Raw genomic sequence first — 19,933 nt, forward strand, 5'->3', positions numbered from 1 at the left:
TACATTTTAGGCCTTCTCAAATATATATATTTTTAAAGGTTTTATTTGGTTATTAGACACAGAGAGAGACATCACAAGTAGACGCGGAGTGGGGAAGCAGGCCCTTTGCTGAGCAGAAAGCCCAATGCGGGACTGGATCCCAGGACCCTGAGACCATGACCTGAGCTGAAGGCAGAGGCTTAACCCACTGAGCCACCCAAGCATCCCAAGGCCTTCTCAAATATTAAGACGCTTAGAGAAAGAGGCCGTTTGGATTCTGATACTGACCAATGTGAGTTTCGAAGTTACGGTCTAGCTGCTCTGTTTTTCTTTGTGGAGGGCTTTGGATCCTCTGCTCAGCTAACACTGTTCCATATTCATTCAAGGATCCAGGTCTCAGAAGTATTAAGCGTTACAAAGGCTTCTGAGGGCTTCTGAGGACTTCCTGAGTCTAGTATTTGCTCACGATCATTCCATTCTTTTTCCTAAAACATTTTTAGAAAGAGCACAAAGAAATAGAAATATACCCCCAAATTCTGAATGAGGTAATGGTTCCTTCTTAATATCCAGTTAGATATTGAAAGAGTAATATACAAAAGTGTCAAAGAACAGTTTTACCACTGTGGTTAGGTAGGGACTTGGGGTAGAGCTCCAAAAATCATTGATTTCATCTGTTGGTAAGACAAGTATCCACTCTCCACTAGCACGACAGATGGCAATATTTAGGTCTGCCCATCCCTTACTTGGCAGAGGAATGGACTTGCGATCTCAAAGAGTCAACTTTTCACTGGCTGGACACTCAAAGTGAGACAAAAAGAGAAAGGGTCTGAGAGCCGGCTGGTTAAACAATAATCAGAAACTCAAGGCCTCAGGCATTTGACCTTTTGGAATTTCCAGTTTCATGCAATAATAAAGATGTTGCATGAAATAAAATGGGGATGGGGACTGCACATTTAAATAGAAGAGTGCAAGTCAACAAAAGGAGGAAACTCTCATAAGTATCCAATATAATTTTTTTTTTTACAGTTGACGGATTTTTAAAAAATCTACTCTTGCCTTCATCTTCCAAGCATATTGCTTTTACTTTTAAAAGCAGCACAGCTGCTTGTTTTCCATCAAAGTGTACTTATTTTCCATGTGTATGTTTCCCAAAGTTTAGGTAGAAATCACGTAGGTCAATTGTTAGGGGAAAATTCCATTCTTCAAATGACATGGCAGTTCTCAGTGAGGTGATTCTGGATTCTGCAGTTCCAACACGAGCAGAACTCCCCAGGCAGCTAGAGGACTCCAGCAGCCACCACGTCTATAGTTGAACTATAGACAAGGCAGAGTGAGTCAAGCGAAAGGCAGAGTGAGTCAAGTGAAAAAATGCTACCTCTCAAGGAGCCGGCCATAGTCCTAGAAGTTATTTGAAAACAATTATTTTATGGACGGAGAGGTGGAGAGCTAAAGAACAGGGGCTTGAGCAAATAAGAGCATGTGACTGTGTGGGAACAAGTTAAGAGAAAATAAGGTGGGCTTCAGGTTATGTTCGACAGCATACTTTGAAAATAGCTCACAGGAGGTTAATACGAAAGATCCCTTAAGAGAATTGTAAATAATAATAATAATAATAATAATAATAATAATAATAATGCTACCTTTTAAAAGTTAGAATATCATAAATTGTGAGAGCTGAAAAATAAAAATAGAGTAATTCAGGTTTGTACAGTGAGTACGTGTGTACGCATGCATATGGGGAGGGATGACTTCTTGTTTAATGTGGTTTAGTTGATGACTTTTTAAATGGCTCATTGGGAGAAAGATGTACAGGGCTACAAATATTTGCACAAGCTGGTGTATAGATTCCCCTGCCATCCCCTAAACTCTTCACCTACCAATGAGTTTATAATTTTCATAGGCTGAAATGCAGGATATACTACCAGGCAGCTCATTTCCCACCTGGGAGAAGGCTTTACTTTGTAGTTGTCTCTTCTGGTGCCATTGGGAATGTCACAGATTACTAATACTTAATAGAACCAAGGCAGTGTCAGGTTGGAGAAGCAGCTTGGCCTCTGGGTTACGATTAGGATGTATGTCCTATAAAAAAAAAGTGACAGACTTCGGACAAATCATGTGGGGTTGGAACTGGGAATGGCTGGCAGAACAAATAACAAATGTCATGAGAAAGTGGAAGTCCCTGGACTGTGAAGCAAGACAATATCTTATAATATTATCTTAAACATGTTTGGTAGCCTTTGGAATTCTGGAAACAAACATTAAAGCAGAATCACGATGGTCATATGTGTCATGTAAGAAGCTTTCCTGGAGGCATGGAAAGATGTGGGAATGGACAGAAAGGTCATTTGAGAGTGTGGTCTTAAGAATAGCCTGATTGTATTCTAATTTAATAAGACTAGCGGACATTCATTGAATACCACATACCAGGAAATCCGTAAGTGCTTTGCTGTGGTGAGCATTCCATTAAATTCTTTCAGTCCCCACAAGGGAGATACTGTTTTCTTACATCCATTTTATAGATGTGGAAGTTGAGGTGTGGAGGTTAATAATTTGCTCAAGGTCTTACAGGTAGTAAATAGTGGGGTCAGTATTTGAATAATATGTTGGTACATGGTGGTGTGTCGTGCAGGTAAAAACTTTAGCTTAGTTGATGAGAGTACACCTCAGTGAGGAGTGAACACATGAGTGGCAATCTGGGACGTGCCACTGGTAGAGGAATTGAGCAAAGACCCTTAATGCACTGGTGGTGTTCAAAGAAGAGCCAGGACAGCGCTGGGCTTGAATGAGATGGGCAAGGCAAGAACAGTAAAAAATGAAGTCTAAGAACTTGTGAGCCGCCAGAGCACGTAGGGATTTGAAGATCTTGCAAAGAATGTGGCTCTTCTTTGAAATGAGATGGTCAACCAGTTGCATTATTTAGCTCCTATTTCTAGAAACATACTGTATCAGGTGAAAGAGAGAGAGAGAGAGAAATAAAAAACCTTACTGGGGAATTAGAGGCAGTCATTCTCCTTCTGGAGCTGTGGCCAGAGTCAGAGTGGGTGGTGGATGGGCAGACAGTTTTTCCCAAGACCCCTCAGTGGTGATCACAATGTGGTGTCAACCCGAGAGTGTGAAATGAGGCAGGAGCCTCCGTGTAGAATAAAAGGCCACAAACTCTCCATTTCATTAACATCTATTGATGCAGTGAACCTGGTAACAGGCAATGAAAACCAGTCACTTAAATCTACCATTAGGGGAATGGCTTAAGGTAACTGTTTTCCACTAAGATATTGAGGAGAAATTCTGCATTTTGGTATATATTTGTTAAAAGCACGTCCGTTCCGTTGGAGTGGAGATGCTTCGGAAGCTGACTCATGAAGGCTGACCGGCTGCTGGCTCAGTTTGAAAAGTTTAATGCTTTGAAAGTGACCCCTTAAGGATATGGAAGAAAGGAGTGCAAGGAAAAGGGAAGTTTTAAGGAACAGCAAAAAGGCAAGCACCACATTTTCTAATGGAGCTGATATCTTACCACTCAATTAATTTCAGAGTCAAGGCCCAATTTGAGTTCTGAATCACCTTCTAGTTTTACTGATAAAGGACTTTTCATTGAGCCAAATTAAGTAGATGGAGGTCCAGTTGTTTATTATCTAGCACTAAACCATTCCTACAAAAAGACACCTGTGCAAGCCATTTGGCTCTAGTCAACTATTTTTTTACAATTTAATTATGAATATAATTAGAATGAGTTAAGAGACAAGCTAGGCATCAGCCATAAAACTTCTAGTTTGCTAGAACACACACACATACACGCACACTGATTAAAAAGCAACCACAACAAAAACCCCCGCCAAGTCTGTGAGAGTGTTAGCTTGTAGTGGAAATGTTAGTGGAAGGGGAGTACTTCTAAAATCTACCTTTATTTTAATTTCAAATTTCCTTGAAATGGCGCTGCAGAGAATATTTTTATACTCCATTATTTTTACATCTCTGGTTTCTTTAGGGTGACCCCTTAAACCCTGCTTTTTATTTTCTACAGTTTTAAGGCAATTTGTCACTATCATGGGTTCAATGTTTAGCAACTGTTTGTAGTCAAGTGCCTTGCAAGCTCTGTTTCTTTTCTCCCAAAGAGTGTCATCACGGAGTTGATGATGCATCAGAAATAGTTTGACCAAAGGGCAAGATAAAGTCAAGAGTAAAGAAAATATTTGCAAATATACTTGACTGGCTTCCTTCCCCAATTACTTATTGAAGGCATACTCTAAAGATAAAATGGCATGATGACCATGGGCGGGGGGGGGGGAACATTAGAACATGCAATAGATACTTTTGGCCATAAGGCAATGCCTTTAATTTAAATCATTTTTATATGAGGCTATTGTGACTGGTAGAGACACAAGACTATGAGTTGTATTTAAGGATTCGCATAGGGTTTGCTCTACCTTTGTGACTAACAGCCTGCGTTTTGATGGTCTTCAGTCTTGTGGACACCATTTCTCACAATTTGTTTTACTGCTTAGTTAATCAATGTTTACAAACAACTGGGCATTAAAAAATATATTGTCTTTAAATGTGTGTGTGACGACAGCTTTTAAATGGAAGACTTGTATGGAACACCATCATTTTTTTCATTTTACCACTGGCTTGCCTAATCTCCAAGTGTTATACATGTATGTATCTATATATGTATATGCATATACATAAAATAAGTATGATATATAAAATAACCATTTTATAAATGATAACATATAAATATAAATGCTATATATTAAAATGAGTAATATATATTTATATATAAACAAAATGTTTACTTCAGAAGACTGGAAAAGATGACAAAGGAATTGATATTGGAACCAGAAGGTCATTTTGATCAAATGATTAGCATCGGTTGCCATCCCATGATGGTAATACAGAGAGCATTGCTCAGGAGTGGAAGGAAATGTCATTATTTTTGCACACAGGGGCAACTTCAGAAACTAAATAAACCAACAAATGCAAACTCACATGTTCTAGTAAGAGTACCAAAGAGCTGAGGTGAAGGTGCCTAAAATAAAATAATCAGAAAGTCCTTGAATAAATGAGCTTTGATTCAGGCTTGAGTCAAATCTCTAAGCCTATCCCTCATAAATGATAAATAACACATCTCATAAGGAAATACATGAAGTAATTTCTTTTTACCCCCTTCTCACCTACTAATCAAGCTACAGTTACACGGTCATCTTGACTCTTGTGATCATCTGGATTTGAAAGGAGGCAGATGGAAACTACCAGACTAAGAGCTTCTGAGGCATGGAAGTGGAGCTGCTGCCATACTTGTGTAAGCTAGGAGAGGGAAAAGTATGTAGTAGGCAGAGAAATGGCTCCACAAGGAGGTTCCCACCTTACTTCCCAGAGCCTATGCCTATGTTACCTTACAGAGCAAAAGAGATCTTCCAGATGTGATGGAGAGAGAGACTTTGTGGTGGGAGAATGATACTAGATTATTCAGGTTGGCCCACTGTGATCACAAGGGTCCTCAAAAGATGAAGAGGGAGGCAGAAGGAGACGTGGCTATGGAAGAGGTCAGCGCGATGTGATTTAATGTGACTGCTGCCTGTGTAGGTGACGGCCTGGGACCAATAGCTAAGGCATTCAGGCAGCCTCTAGATGTTGGAAAAGACAAGGAAATGGATTCTCCGCTAGAGCCTCTAGAAAGGAACCTGGCCGACCTGTGGACACTGCATCTAGCCCGGTGAGACCAGTGTTAGACTTCTGTCATACAGAAATATTGCGTAAGAAATGATTTATTTTTAGGCCACCAAGTCTGAGATAATATGTTACAATAGCAATAGAAAACTCATGCACATGTCCTCGGGAGAGCAGGAAGGACTCCTGGCTGAGCACCCTGAAGCAGTCTTGGCTTGTTGCCTGTTGTAATTCGATACAAGTGAAAACCGCGGAAAAAAAACTCTAATAAAAGGTGAGCTTGAAATAGTTACTCAACTGCTTTCAGCTCGGTCATGATCCTGGAGTCCAGGGATCCAGTCCTGTATTGGCTCCCCGCTCAGTGGGGAGTCTGCTTCTCCCTTGGCCCCTCCCCCCTCTCACATTCTCTCTCTCTCTCTCTCATTCTCTCTCTTTCAAATAAATAAAATCTTAAAATAAAAAGAAATAGTTACTCATATGAAATAGGAAAATCACCTTGTGTAGAGCTAAATACATTTCAAAAGGAAGGGGTGAACAATTGGTCTTAAAAATAATAGGGTAAAGAGTTAAAAATATTCAGAGAGAATAACATTAAAGCATGGATGTTTTTAATGTTGAGTAGTAAATATTGCAACATTGTCAATCCTTGCAAAGTTCTACTTTATTTCTAACTTAAAACTCCATTATCAAAATTTCTGATCATTTAATTTAATTCTAACCTTGGTTAAGAAAAAAGAAAGAAAAAACTGATTGTGGATTTATTTAGGACTTATAGGTCCTCTATAGGAAGCTATATTTGCCTACAATACCAACAGGTATTTGCCAACAGCTAGTTAGTTATCTTTCAAGCAAGATTTCTTCTTAATGGTCCCCCAAAGGCAATGTATGAAGATGAAAAGTATTTGTGTTTTAGAGTCTGGAATTGAATGCTGAGTCTAATCTCTTGAGCCATGTGAACTTGGGGAATATTTTATGACTCACTTTATTCCTCCGAAGAATTTATTTCTTTCAAGTCATTTATTGAGTACCTAACATAGAATAAGGAAAATGTTATCCTAGTTAATTCTCGTAGTAACAGGATGAACTAGAAATTATTTTCCACAGGATCTTTCCCTTCTCTTATATCCCCTGCTTTGTTATTTTGAGGGTTAAGTGAGATATTTGTAAAAAAAAAAAAAAAAAATGACAACAAGTTTTTCTCCTCTTTGTCCCTATCCTGGGGACTTGGTAGTAAAGCAGACATTAAATCAGAAAAGACACTACTCATCTCTATTCTTTGGATATGTAGAGTTACCAGCATGAAAACGATAGGAGTAGAGGTAAGCTTAGTACATTTCCTAGGATTTAGATATACTGGAAATGTCCAGACCCCTGGCAGGACTTTAGTTCCAAGATTGCATCACAGATCATAAAACTCTATGGCCGTGTTTTTGTCTGAGTTCACATTTACAGTACTAATACTGCTTTCAGCACAAGTCATTTCCAGGGAATTAAGTCCTTGCAGTCAGCGGGTTAAATCCCCACGAAATAACCTGCGGTGACCCAGTTGCATTGACCTCAAATATAGAATTTCAGATCAATAGCTGCAGGACTTGGATTCCAAAATATAAAACAATCTCTGGTGTTTTTGTTACCCCAATGAGTGTTATCAGAAAGGGGATCACTATGGCAATTACAGGTTCTTACATATTAATGTTTGTGTTTGGTCCAAAAAGAAACCATTTAAAAAAGTAAATGCCTTCTGTTCTTTTTTCCCGGAATATGTAATGATGACTTTCAAACGTATAACAAGAATTCACAGTCATTCCAATGGCACAAGTGGTCATTAATTGCTTGTACATGAAATAACATTTCCTCCTCAGAGGGCAAAGCATTCCATTTGGAAGTAAAATTCCTTTTGGTCTATTCACTTTTAAACTATGTCATGAAAGGATAACAGATCTCTCAATCTCTCCCAAATAAAAATGTTAAGCCTAAGATTGGGGGTAATGAAAGAGAAAAGGGAAATAATGTTATAGCGACATGAACCGTAACATTGACTGACATGGTGTTTTCCTAGGGTCTGACCAAAGAGCAGAAACCACTTCAAGTATTTACATAAACAGAGGGAATTAATTCGATGCAGGGAACTGGTTACCCATGTGATGAAGAAGCTGAGAGCCCAGTAAGGAAGATTGAAATAATGGAGAAACCAGCCCCTGCCAGAAGCTACTACCAGGCTGGATGGGCAAAGAGGGAAGGGTCCGCATCGCTAGATGGCAGCTGGAACCAGAGCAGGCCTCTCCAGTCAAAGCTGAAGCCATGGAAAAGATGGACCTTCAGGTAGAGAAACCACCTGAGGCAGGTGGGTGGGAAGGGAGAGGGGGTGGAGGATAAACTAACAAAGCAGCTGGTCCTTTCCTTGGGTCTCCCTCTGCTCTGTGCTGGCAGCACCTCCACTGACTGTGGCAGCTGGAAGCCAGCCCTCAAGAGCACCTGTGAAATGTAGCTGGCAAGGGCCCACCCTCCTAAGTTACAGAGCACAGAGCTAGAGGTGGAGATCAGATGGCCACAAGGCCCAGAGCCAGCATGGATAGACATCTTCCCCATGAATTTCCTTCACCCGGTTGGTTCCTTTTCAAAAGAAGGCCAAGACCTCACAGGCAGGTCTACTGAGCTTCTCACTGTGTAGATTTTATAGAGGGCAGTGAGCTACGATAAAACCCATCACCCCTTTGGGACTGGATATAGATGTCTTCATAGTTTTGAAAGATTTTTTACTTGATGGGTACACATTGGGATAGAAGTACTTCTCTGGTGGAGTTTTATCATTGCCAAAAAGGAGGTGGCCATTCTCCCATTGGCTAAGGATATTTAAATAGGAACTACCACTTAGACCTGACACTGGTTGAGTTTAGAACACCAGAACTGACTTCAAGATTCTGCCAGAAATACATGGTTCGTGCACATAATCTCTGTCCAACATTGTAACATATTTCTCCACCATACAACCATGTTGGTTAGCCCTTCCATTTTGTATAGTAAGAAATAATAGGTACTGTTTTGAGTTAGGTAAAGCAAGGTTGTTAGGTTGATTCTCCTTGCCTTAAACAACGAAGTAAATCCTTTCTCCTTGTTTTTATATTACAGTTTTAGACAAAGCTTAGCTAAAGAAACACTGTTAGCATCTGCAAGGTATCCTACAGTTTTAAAGGACTTTCTTAAGCGCTATCTCTTTTGTTTTTGCCATAACCCATTTTACAGGCATTGCCAAAAACTCTGGCAATAGCCATCCATCACTATGGCATGCTGTCTCTTTAATTCTGCCTTGTTCCATTTGGACTGTGCTCGTGTTTCTGAAATTCTGTTAAGTGGGGATTGAGTCTACGAGAGTGCAGAGATGGTCCTACTCGTCATAGAAATTCAAAGGACATGCCCTCATGTGGGTTCTGAGGTCCTGCTTCCCCTCTCTCCCAAGCTAAGGGAATGGCTTACCTTGTATCTTTAGAATCAGGCAAACTGAAGGAAGCTTAAATGATGGGTTTCTGTATCACAGCCCTCAAATCAGCATGTGTACTGGTATGTTTACAAATAACATAATCCTCACCAAAAAGTCTGGAGGTCTTGATGTGAAATCTGTATGACTTCTTTAAATATACACGATCAGAAATAGTTACCGAAATGCAAGTTCCCTGACTTCTTACCAGAATACCGTGCTAACATCATGAATCATTGTTCATGCTCGCCTACCAGGGTCCAAGACACAACATTAGAATAAGCTGTTATGGAAATGCATGCTTATTTATTATTTTCTTCATTTCTCGTTTTAAAAAGTTGAGCCTGGGAACCATAAAATACTGTTCTCCTTGAGAAGCAGGAAGCTCATGAAATAAAGAGTCATGACCAGGGTTAAAAGGTCCAGCCTCACCTCAAAACCCATCATTAGAGCACCTGTTACTATATATTCAACAAGAGCAATGATGACAACAACAAAATCCGACATTGTGAGCAGACAGTAAGAGAAAGACCTTAGGGAAATAAATTCTGCTATATTCCTCTTGATATCATTTGGTGGTCAGAACTTTAAACAAGTATGAAGACTTGTGAAATGGGAAACAGAATAAAGGGCATATTAAGGGGCTGTTCTCCAACATGGGCTCCCCCAAACTCCCACTCCCACTAATGGGAACACTGCACACACAGTCACTCCATATCAGACCTCCTAAGCAGAGCTTTTTTTTTTTTTCTTGGAGATTTTTCTCATTTGGACTTTAATTAAGCTCCTGCCAGGCTTGCAAGCTTTTTAATTTTACCTTTCTTTCTTCTTCCTTTCTTTTTCCTCCTTAAATCAGCCTGCTTGCCAGGAAACTTTTTCTAAGCTGTCACAATTATAGTAAGTATACCCTAAGATACTAAATTTAGATGTACTAGTAGTAGCTTCTGGAAGCATCAATAGCAAAAGTTCCCTTACACGTCGAAAGATTTTTATTCATTCACTCATTCATTTACTGATTTTTACTTAAGTGTGTGTGTTCTGAATGCAAAAACAATAGAACAGGAAGCTTCCTGGAGTGAGTGTCCAATGACTACTGGTTAGTATGTGATATAATTCAACCTCCCACAAAGTTACCAGTTTAGCCAAAGAAAGCTGCCATTATTTAATTGAATATGACACCATTCATAAGCAAACTGTAGCTATTTACTAGTACTGGGGGGTGATGGGTGAGGGAACCTCAAGAAGGTGAGGCCTGAGCTGATGATTTAACACCTCTAATGAAACGAAACAAAATCAAAGTCACTTAAGTTCTTTTTCAAGACCTCTTTGTACTCAAACTCCTTGAAACTCCAAAGGTAAGCACTGAGCTGCCAAAGGCCATCCCTTTAAAACAGATTCCAGAAGCTAATTTCATTTGAGGAGGGTTCATTGAAAACTGACCACTCTTAATAGGTTACCCTGTTCTTTTTTTTAAACCAAAAACCAAAAAAACATAAAACAAAAAGCAAACAAACAAAACAAAACTCAGAAAATATTGCAGGGCCAGAAATAAAAATAAGCCATCAAAAACACAAAATAAAAATGAACCATGGGGAGCGTTGGGAGGCATTATCGTCTCCGCCATTGCTAGTCTTGTCATTCTTTGTTTACTTAACAACTCCACGCCACTAGGTTCCTCCACCAAGCACTCCTGTCTGTGAGGGTACTTACTGATCGCTTCCACAAACCGCTCAAAGAAGCTGTAAGGGAAGAGCGGCTCAGGCAGCTCCCGGAAAAACATCTTCAGTGCTCCGGTGACAACGTGGATGTCCTCCCACTGGCTGTCGTCCAAATTCAGCTTCTCTTCTGGGAAAACACGAGGAGAAATGGAACAACTGGTTTTAATGAAACAATTACAAGACACTAATTATTATGTTAATGTTTGCCTACTATCATCAGCAACCGTTAACAGCCTTCTGCACCTAGAGGTTTGGTGCTGTGCGTGTTTTTTTTTTTTTTTTCCCCTTTTTCCGTAGGAAGGGAACATTTTCAATGGAATACCATCTGTAGGAATGCAGCTAACAAAAAAACAAGAGACACAAAGAGACAGTGCCATTGACACAGTATGTCAGATACATTTATTCCCATAATGCATCAGTATGAAAATTAGCATCACAGCTCAACATGATTCAAAGCTATTTGGTTTTGAGGCCGAGGGGCTAAGAGTTGCCAATGATGGCCGGCTCAAGGGACCGGCCTAAAGGCCTTGCTGAGCCAACAGGAGACATATGCTAAACATGGCAATAGAAAATGAGTTATTGCTTTACATGTGTTAGCCTTGCTATGTACAAGGGAATAATGGGTAACACTTTTTTTGCTTTTTTTTGCTGAATATAAAGTCAGCAAGGAATAGAATACTGAGTGAGAAAGGATATTAATTCCTTCTTACTGCTTCAAAAATATCTTTTTTTTTTTTTTTTTTTTTAGTTTTCATCTCAGCGAGGAAAATGTGCCCAGCAACAATATTAGACAGACCCCTGTTGGCCTACGGAGGCTATGCAAAGCTGTCAAAAATGATAACACACTAAAGACAAACCACAAGTGCTTACCAACTCCGCCTAGAAACAACAGACATGTTTGCTTGGGAAGCTTGACTGAGTTGAGACATTTAAATATTAAATAACATAAATGCCAAAATGAAGTTTTTAGAAGACATAAGGGGATGCTGGACAATTATTTTCTTCTCGTTCGCCCTTAAAAGGAAAGTCTTGAATCCTTCTCCCCCCAAAAGTGGATGTTGCAGGGTCTGAAAGGGACAGCTTTACATACTGCTAAAAGGACCGCAGCAGAAAAGCATCGGGGCTGATCTGTAGTGTTTGTCTTTGTAAGCTTGCCACGTGAAAGAGATGTTAAATTCTGGGCCAACAACAACAACAACAAACTAAAGCTAATCATTTTTAACAACCTGGGAGGGGGTGGTTAAGTGAAAAGCCTGGTATCCTGGCCAGAACTTAACAGGTATTCGGTCAACTGGAATTTTGTTTCTCTCCCGATGTCTTGGGTTCGCATTCGCGTGCCCCCTTGGTGTCAGTTTTATGAAGCAGAGGAAAATCTGCACCAAAAATGTGAGAAAAGCTGAGAATTGTCACTGTGGGGAATCTCGGCATGGGCTGCTTTGCTAATAGTGTTCATGTCCTTTTAAAATCTTAGCCGAAATCTTTATCAGATCTCTTTTTCTAAATGGACTATTATCTCCAGGGCTGGTGAGTGACTGCTCCTGTTCAATGAGGTGTTTGCAAAGAGAAGGAAGGAAGGTGGATCTGTTTCTTTCCAATGGGCTATTTTCTTCTTCCCTTTCAGTCTTCGTTCTTACCTCAGTCATACATGATAATATGATCCACAACAAAATCAGTGGAGGAGACCTTCTTTCTGCCCTGCAATCATCTTTGATTGATTGTATTTCAACAATTAGTCTTTTATTTGGCTACGTACTATTGAAATAGGCCGACAGCAACTTAGCAGGCCAGCTTTAAACAGTCAACTGTTAACAATAGCATCAAAAAGGGAGACCTGATGGGGTTTACTGTCACTTTAAAGAACGGGGTTTTCACATTGTTGAAATCTGTCAGATATTTTGAAATGTCCCTCTCACTATGGTGCCACACCCCCTGCGTGCCCTTATAATAAAATTGGTTTTACTCCTGATTAAATCATTTTCTCCCTACCCACTACCATACTTCTCATAATGGACCTGTGCGCTCTACAGCTGGTGTTCTTCCCATGGTACCAATTCTTACTTTATCTTTTAAGCACTTTGCTGCTAAGATCTCATGCAGAGTGCTTATGTTTTGTTAAGAGCTTCATTCTTAGAGAAATAGCTTAACACATGTTCTAAAAATGTTGTACAACTTATTGCTTAAAACACATTTAGAAAATGTATAAGTACTGTAGCTTTGGCACTGAACTTTAAGTGGAAACCTAAACACACACACACACACACACACACACACACACACACACACACGTGCTCTCTCACACACAACTATCTTAACCAACTATTTATCAGAAAAGTCCAAGACAAAATGCCAATCTGGTGCACAGGTTCAAGATTGCCAAAGGAAAGTGTTCCGTAGATAAGAAAAAGAGAAAGGTTTTATCTGGAACAAGAAAACAACAAGAACAAACAATTGCTTGACCATTGATATTTGTCCTCTCTGAATAAACATCAGTTAATTCAAGTGATTGTAAAAACGGGATAGTTCAATATATGTAAAAAAGAAAATTTGCCATCAATAAATACCATTTGATGATATCCACTTGAAATGACATATAAGAAGAAGAATGGCTTGTGTTACTTAAGCCAGCATTCCTACTATGTGGTCTTCATTTATAGAAAACAAAGCAAAACAATGTGTAGCCCTCTACAAGTAGCTTAAACAAATAGTATGACAAGCGGTTGGAAAGAATCTTTTGAAATATAAAATCTAATTTTTATATTAAGTTTTTTCCTAACCAACCAAGTTTAAGATTACTTATAAGCCGGAGGGCTTTAAGGAGTATTTTCCAAGGCCATTGTGACTTATCTAAACATGCAGTTATGTCCATATACAAAATGAACTGACCATAATTGTATCTAGGTTTTAACAGGTATCATTATAAACACATTTGTATTATTTGATAGACACTTTCTAACTAATCTGTTAGCAGTGGTGATGTCTTGTGCTTCTCTCTTTTTTCAATAGCATAGGATTTCTCAACAGTAAAGCACTATTAACATTTGGAATTAGATAATCCTTTGTTGTAGGAGCTGTGCTATGTATACTGGGGTGTAGGAGCATCGCTGGTCCTGACCCACTAGATGCCAGTGGCACTTCCCAGTGGTGACAATAAAACAATCCCAGATAGTGTCAACCGTCTCCTGGTGACGCAAAGTTATCCCCAACTGAGAACCACTGTAACGAGCTGTAAGAATCTATAGAAGTTACCCAAAGAATATTGATTTTTGAACATTACCTGAGGTAGGCGAAGAAGTACAAAACTAGGTAACACACTGAGATTTCCTTGCTATGAACTTAAGAATTGGTCATTATAATGGACAAAATCAAAACCTTTTACAGAATAAGATCCAAGTGACCACATTCCAGGGTGCTTTGCAACAAAAACGGTCACCAACCGTAGTGCTTACTCAATACTTGGGACTTATGCTATACACTTTAGATTCATTATCCAAAGTAACGGTCTCAAGATGAGTGTGAGAATCATGTTATTGCTATCATCATCTCCATTTTACAGACAGGGAAAATGATGCATGGGTAGGTTAAGTAGCTCTTCCATCACTGACAAAGGATGAGTCCAGAGTAAGAAGCCAGCAAACTCATCCACCCCTCAAAAGCACTATGTTCACACTTGATCTTGGCTGGCAGAAGCTTAAAGGGAAGAGGTAAGTTAAGTGGTCATTGCAAGGGGTCATTGCAAGGGTAGACTATTACTTCAAGATAGAATTTTTACATTTTATCCCTAAATGTCTACTTGAGGCTATGCTTTTATCTGTAAACCAACTCTGATCTTTTGTAATTACTAATTCATAGGAGGAAGAGATTCTACTAGAAACAGATATAAAGCAAACTGGCAATAAAAAGGAACTGCATTAGGAAGGGGGCAGGGCACAGAGCAAGCTGCCAGGTGAGGATGTGGTGAAGAGGACACATGATAGAGTAGGAAAGAGATTATACAGAACACCAGGCCTGTATTCACCACTAATTCACCATATATCTGTTTACTTTCTTAGAAATGAAGACAGGCAGAAGGATAGTTTTTGAAAACATCTAGAAAGCACAAGGAAACAAACATAGCCGATTCTACTATGACAAGAAAGGTCAATAAAGGCGAAAAAGGCAAAAAACATCAGGGATTTAGGCAATCAGCATCAACCATCCTGTTGTTTTAGGGGATTTACCTCAGTGTGATGTAGTGTGTGACATGACATCAATAGAGATGTGACATGCTGGAGTCCAATACTGGGAAGAAACCTGACTGAATCATGATATCTCACAATCCTTACTCTATTAATTGTGCTGATTTCTCCTGGTCCTCTAATTAGGTTTTCTTAAATTCACTTTGGTCATGGCTTTTGGCTTAAAGCACTTATACAGAACTGAAGATAGTACAAGCTCTAGAATCCAAACACTATGTGACTTTCATGGGATTGCCAAGACATATCTACATGTTGTACCTCAATAAGGCCATCTTGAAATGTCCTTTCTTGCAGGGTCTTTTGTGTATTTTAAGAAAAAAAAACCATCTATATCAAGCTACTTATATTTGAAAGAAAAAATAGATAACAACTATTAGGGACAATATTTCTTAAAATGGAGAATTGAAAGATGGACCTTTGGTAGTGACAGCAAATCCTGGTAATTTCCTCTGGAAAAGGGCATGTTTATTAGCTCAAACGCCACTTTCCTCATACATTGCTCTATAGATTGGTAGAACCAGAAGTTACAAAATCTGCTCTGATTTTAACTAAACTCACTGCACTGATTGAAATGTGACTGCAGATAACTTGAACTATCCAGAAGCAAGTAGTGACGTCAGAGTAGAAAGGTACGTCTTTGTGTATTGAAGAGCAAGTGCGTGTTTACCTGGTAGTTTTTTCCAGGCCCTTTCTAAGCTTCTTTCCAACTTTCTTTTACTGTTTTAATAAAAAGGAGGAAAAGACACCCCAACTTTCCCCAGGATATGAGGAGAAGAGCTCAGATTTCATTAATATAGTGACAAGAACCTATTACATTGTAAAACTCTCATAAAGGATGTGGTATCTGCTTCCAGGGCAGATGACCATTTGGAAACCTTATCTGAAAGTCCCGCTGGGTACATGAAAGCCAGAGCCCACATGAAAGAGATGCCAGAGGGACTACTGATCTGAAAAAGAATAATACATTGGGCCATAAAATCAAACTGGAAGATTAGTTATTAAAGTGGATAAGACAAACTGTTTATTGATAAGGACATAGCTGATTTTTAGTTTAACACTTTTTTTTTAAAGATTTTGTTTATTTATTTGACAGAGAAAGATCACAAGTAGGCAGAGAGGCAGGCAGAGAGACGGGGTGGGGGCAGGGGGGAAGCAGGCTCCATGCTGAACTAGGAGCCCAATACGGGGCTTGATCCCAGGACCCTGAGATCATTACCTGAGCTGAAGGCAGAGCCTTAACCCACTGAGCCACCCAGGCACCCCTGATTTTTAGTTTAACACTTAAAGGGGTGGATCAAAAGGAAGTTGGTTGAATCATCTGACTAGCTCAACCTTTTCTGTTGTTTTGGCCCTTTAAAGTGACAGTTCAGTGTGATTTCCAGTATATTAGAGAGCTTCCAATTTCTCAAACACAGTGATATAAACCCTGTGTCAAAGTAACATCCTTCCATGCTGCACTCACTCCAGCCCCTTTCTAGAGCATCTTGGGGCTAACATGAGACTTTGATGAGGACATTATTTTAGATAACTTGACAAAACAGCCAGTTAATTTGTTAGTTCACTTGATTTGTATTACATAAACATAGAATACAGACAACATACTGGGGCTGTATTTTGTGCTTTTCAAAGCCACAACTGTTGAGGTTATTTTATATTCCTCAAAGGAGATGGTTCCACCAAGTGCTCAGAAATATTATTCAAGTAAAAATAGACTAAGTTCTAGACATTTTACATCTTACGTCTGTTCCCTAGAATGAGACCCTGTTGACTTTGCAGACAAGCAAGAACAAACTCCAAGAATAAACCTATCACCCCCAACAATGTGCAGTGTGACCTTTATGGGCTCACTTGTGTCACCCTCAATTCATACCTTGAAGTCCTTAACACCCAGTAACTTAGCATGTGACTGTATTTGGAGATGGGTGTTTTAAAGAGGTAATTAAGGTAAAGTGAAATCATATTGGGTGGGCCTTAATCCAATGTGACTGACATCCTTGTTCAAAGAGAAGATTAGGATATGGACATGTAATGAAGGGAAGACTGTGTGAAGAAACAGGAAAAAGACGGCCGGCCCTCTACAAGCCAAGCAGAGAGACCTCAAAGGAAAGCAACCCTGCCAACACCTTGATCCTGGACTTCTTGCCTTCCTAAATATAAGCAAATATTTTGTTGTTTGATCCCACCCAACTCCCCGTCTATGGAACTTTGTTCTGGCAGCCCTAAGAAATAAATATAATGGCCAAAAGTTTATGTTGGAAAAGATATCCTGTTCCTTGGGATCACATCTGAACATTTTCTTAACACATGAGGTATGCCACACTTAGGAAACATAAGAGAAATAGAAATGTAATAGAAATGACAGAAAGCTATTAGGTTATTACAGATGAATAAAACAATTATCTAGATTCAGAGAACAGGTTTGAAGCTGGAATTAGTTGGATAGTAGCTTGTTTACTTAGACTCAACCCAACAATTTCAAATGATTTGCTCTAAGAATATGCAGGATGCTCTCTATCTTGGCCTCTAGACAAAGAATAAAATTATGATTGCCATTTTTTTACTCATTCTTTTTTTCCAGCTACTACTTCTAAAGTGCACACATTTCATTGCTGTTATAACCTCAGACACAAAATACTAGGGAATATTTAAAATGTTCCCAGGAAACACTCAATGCAAGCTAAATTAAATATCTATGGCCATGGTATCTATCAAAGAAGGAGGAAAATGGGTTTAAAAATGAAGCTTTGTATTCCAAAACCAAAGAGATTTGGTCCTTAAATTTATCATAGTAACTTCCAGGAAGCAATGAACAGGCCTACATTTAAAAATGGGTACTTTACTGTGAGAGAACGTAGTTGGATCTGGGTGGTTTTGCCACTTGACCTACAAAATATAGTTTTGTGTGGCCATCGTAAGAAGAAAGAGGGAGGAACAAAGGAAATAACCAGAAACTCTCTGAGATACTAAAACTAAGAACAAAAAACAAGACAAAAAAGAACAAGCTTTCATTTCTTAATGGGATGTTTTAGCATGCCATGTTGGCTTGCTTTTTATGTATTTTGTGTAGTGTATATTCCTTTGCAAGTCACTTAGGAAGCCCAAGGCATGTAAATAATGTCACAGGCTAATATAAAATATCTTTAGTTACTCACTTTGAAGGAAGCAGAACAGCCTTCTACTATATCCAGGCTAGTTACTGGGTCAGGAATGAGAATGTCTTATTTTAATTTTTCCTCAGATTTCATTTGAATGTAAATAATAACATAATAAATAGGTACAACTGAAACTTGTAAAGCAAGCACCACAGATGGAAAGTATAACAAATGTGTCATTGCTTTGTGCATCTTTAATTTATAATGGCGTACCATAAAACATCGCCCCTTCATCATAACTCCATGTATAATGCCACCTTACAAAATGATGTTATTGACATTATGCTTCTCTCCAGGTTTTTAGATATTTTTCATCTAGGGATCTGAGGAGAGGTAGCCCTGTTCGGAGTCTAACAACACCGTCACCACTCACAAAAATAAATTGACTTTATTTGTGAGGATCATACATTTCAAAAGAGGATATATTTCATGGTACCAATATATATTTCTTTAATTCCTTTCATACTCAGAGCTTCCAACACTGCTCTTATTTCCATTCAGTCAAAGGCTTTTTGTGCTCTGCAGACACCATACACAATGGTTCATTTTATTTGACCGTCTTCACCAAACAGATTCTGAATTTGTTTGAATTCCATGGATGATTTCATACGTTACATATTCCAAAGGGTAGAGAATCCGTAGGATTACATTTCAACAAAGTCATTTTGAAGTTTCCTTCATTATCGGCTCTAAATTTCAACACCACTGCTATTTGTTCCCTCAAAGTTATATTACATTTGTAAATATCAAGCAGGAAGTCAGGTCAAAAGTTATCTCATAATGATATCTAGGAAATAAATACAATTCAATTCTATAAATGCCCACCTACAGATGACATTTCTATTGTAGGTATATGCACATGCGTCCATCTTATTTAAAGTGCTGGCTTCCTCACTGTCCAATGAGAACTGTCAGCTCTCCCTCCTAATTTTGTGTGAATTAAGTGAAGTAATGGATGTAAACGATTTAGTATAGGCTTGTTATAATGTTATCAGAAAATTTATTTGGACATTATCTTCTTGGTCGGCCAGACTTCGGCAAATGTTCCTAGAATCTAATATAATTTCTAGCTTTTATTATTCCCTTTACTACATGGTTGGTGTTTGTGGGGTTAGAAATTGTATCATTTAGCAGCAAGGACTGGGCTCTTTCCTAGTTTAGAAGTCTCCCGTCTGGAAATATTTCATCAGGAAAATAGAAATAAAAGGTAAAAAATTGGTAGACTAAGATGGTGCTACTCTCATTCATCAAAACTATTTTATTCCTAGATATCAGTTAAAGATAACAAAAATGAAGAGAATGTTTTGGCAATCATTGAAGATCATTTTTCCCCTAAACTATCTTGATTAATTGATTCATGGAAGTAGTTAAATAAATTTTCTATTTCGTATCACAAGAGCTGCCAGAATTCTTCAAAGGCATATGAAATCAGAATTGGGAGATCTGTAAGTTTTACAACTGTTTGCATAAACATAGACAGAATAGATAGAGCTCCATGCATTAGTTTCTTTGTGAAAACATTGACTAACACGATCTTCTTAATTCTGTATCTGTGCAATATTTTTAGTCCAGATGAGTGATATAGATTTTTTCATGAATCTATTATCGATAACTGGTTATTTTGTTTTTTGTAAATGAAAAACTTTAGAGATTTTTTTTTCCCCACCTCAAAGAAGAGTCTGCTTGTCTGGCTCCTCCAGGGTCCTCCAG

The 19,933-nt window shown here is 38.8% G+C and overlaps 1 protein-coding gene across 1 annotated transcript in view; it reads right to left on the reverse strand.

Annotated features, from left to right (window-relative positions):
* ARHGAP15 (Rho GTPase activating protein 15) overlaps positions 1 to 19,933 on the reverse strand; it is a 611,884-nt gene that overhangs the window by 116,730 nt on the left and 475,221 nt on the right. The window contains exon 12 of the mRNA XM_059394353.1: positions 10,829 to 10,963. Coding sequence (XP_059250336.1) covers positions 10,829 to 10,963 — 135 coding nt within the window. The remainder of the gene's footprint in view (positions 1 to 10,828; positions 10,964 to 19,933) is intronic.

Source organism: Mustela nigripes, chromosome 3 (genome assembly GCF_022355385.1).
Source record: "Mustela nigripes isolate SB6536 chromosome 3, MUSNIG.SB6536, whole genome shotgun sequence".
Taxonomy (NCBI): Eukaryota; Metazoa; Chordata; class Mammalia; order Carnivora; family Mustelidae; genus Mustela; species Mustela nigripes.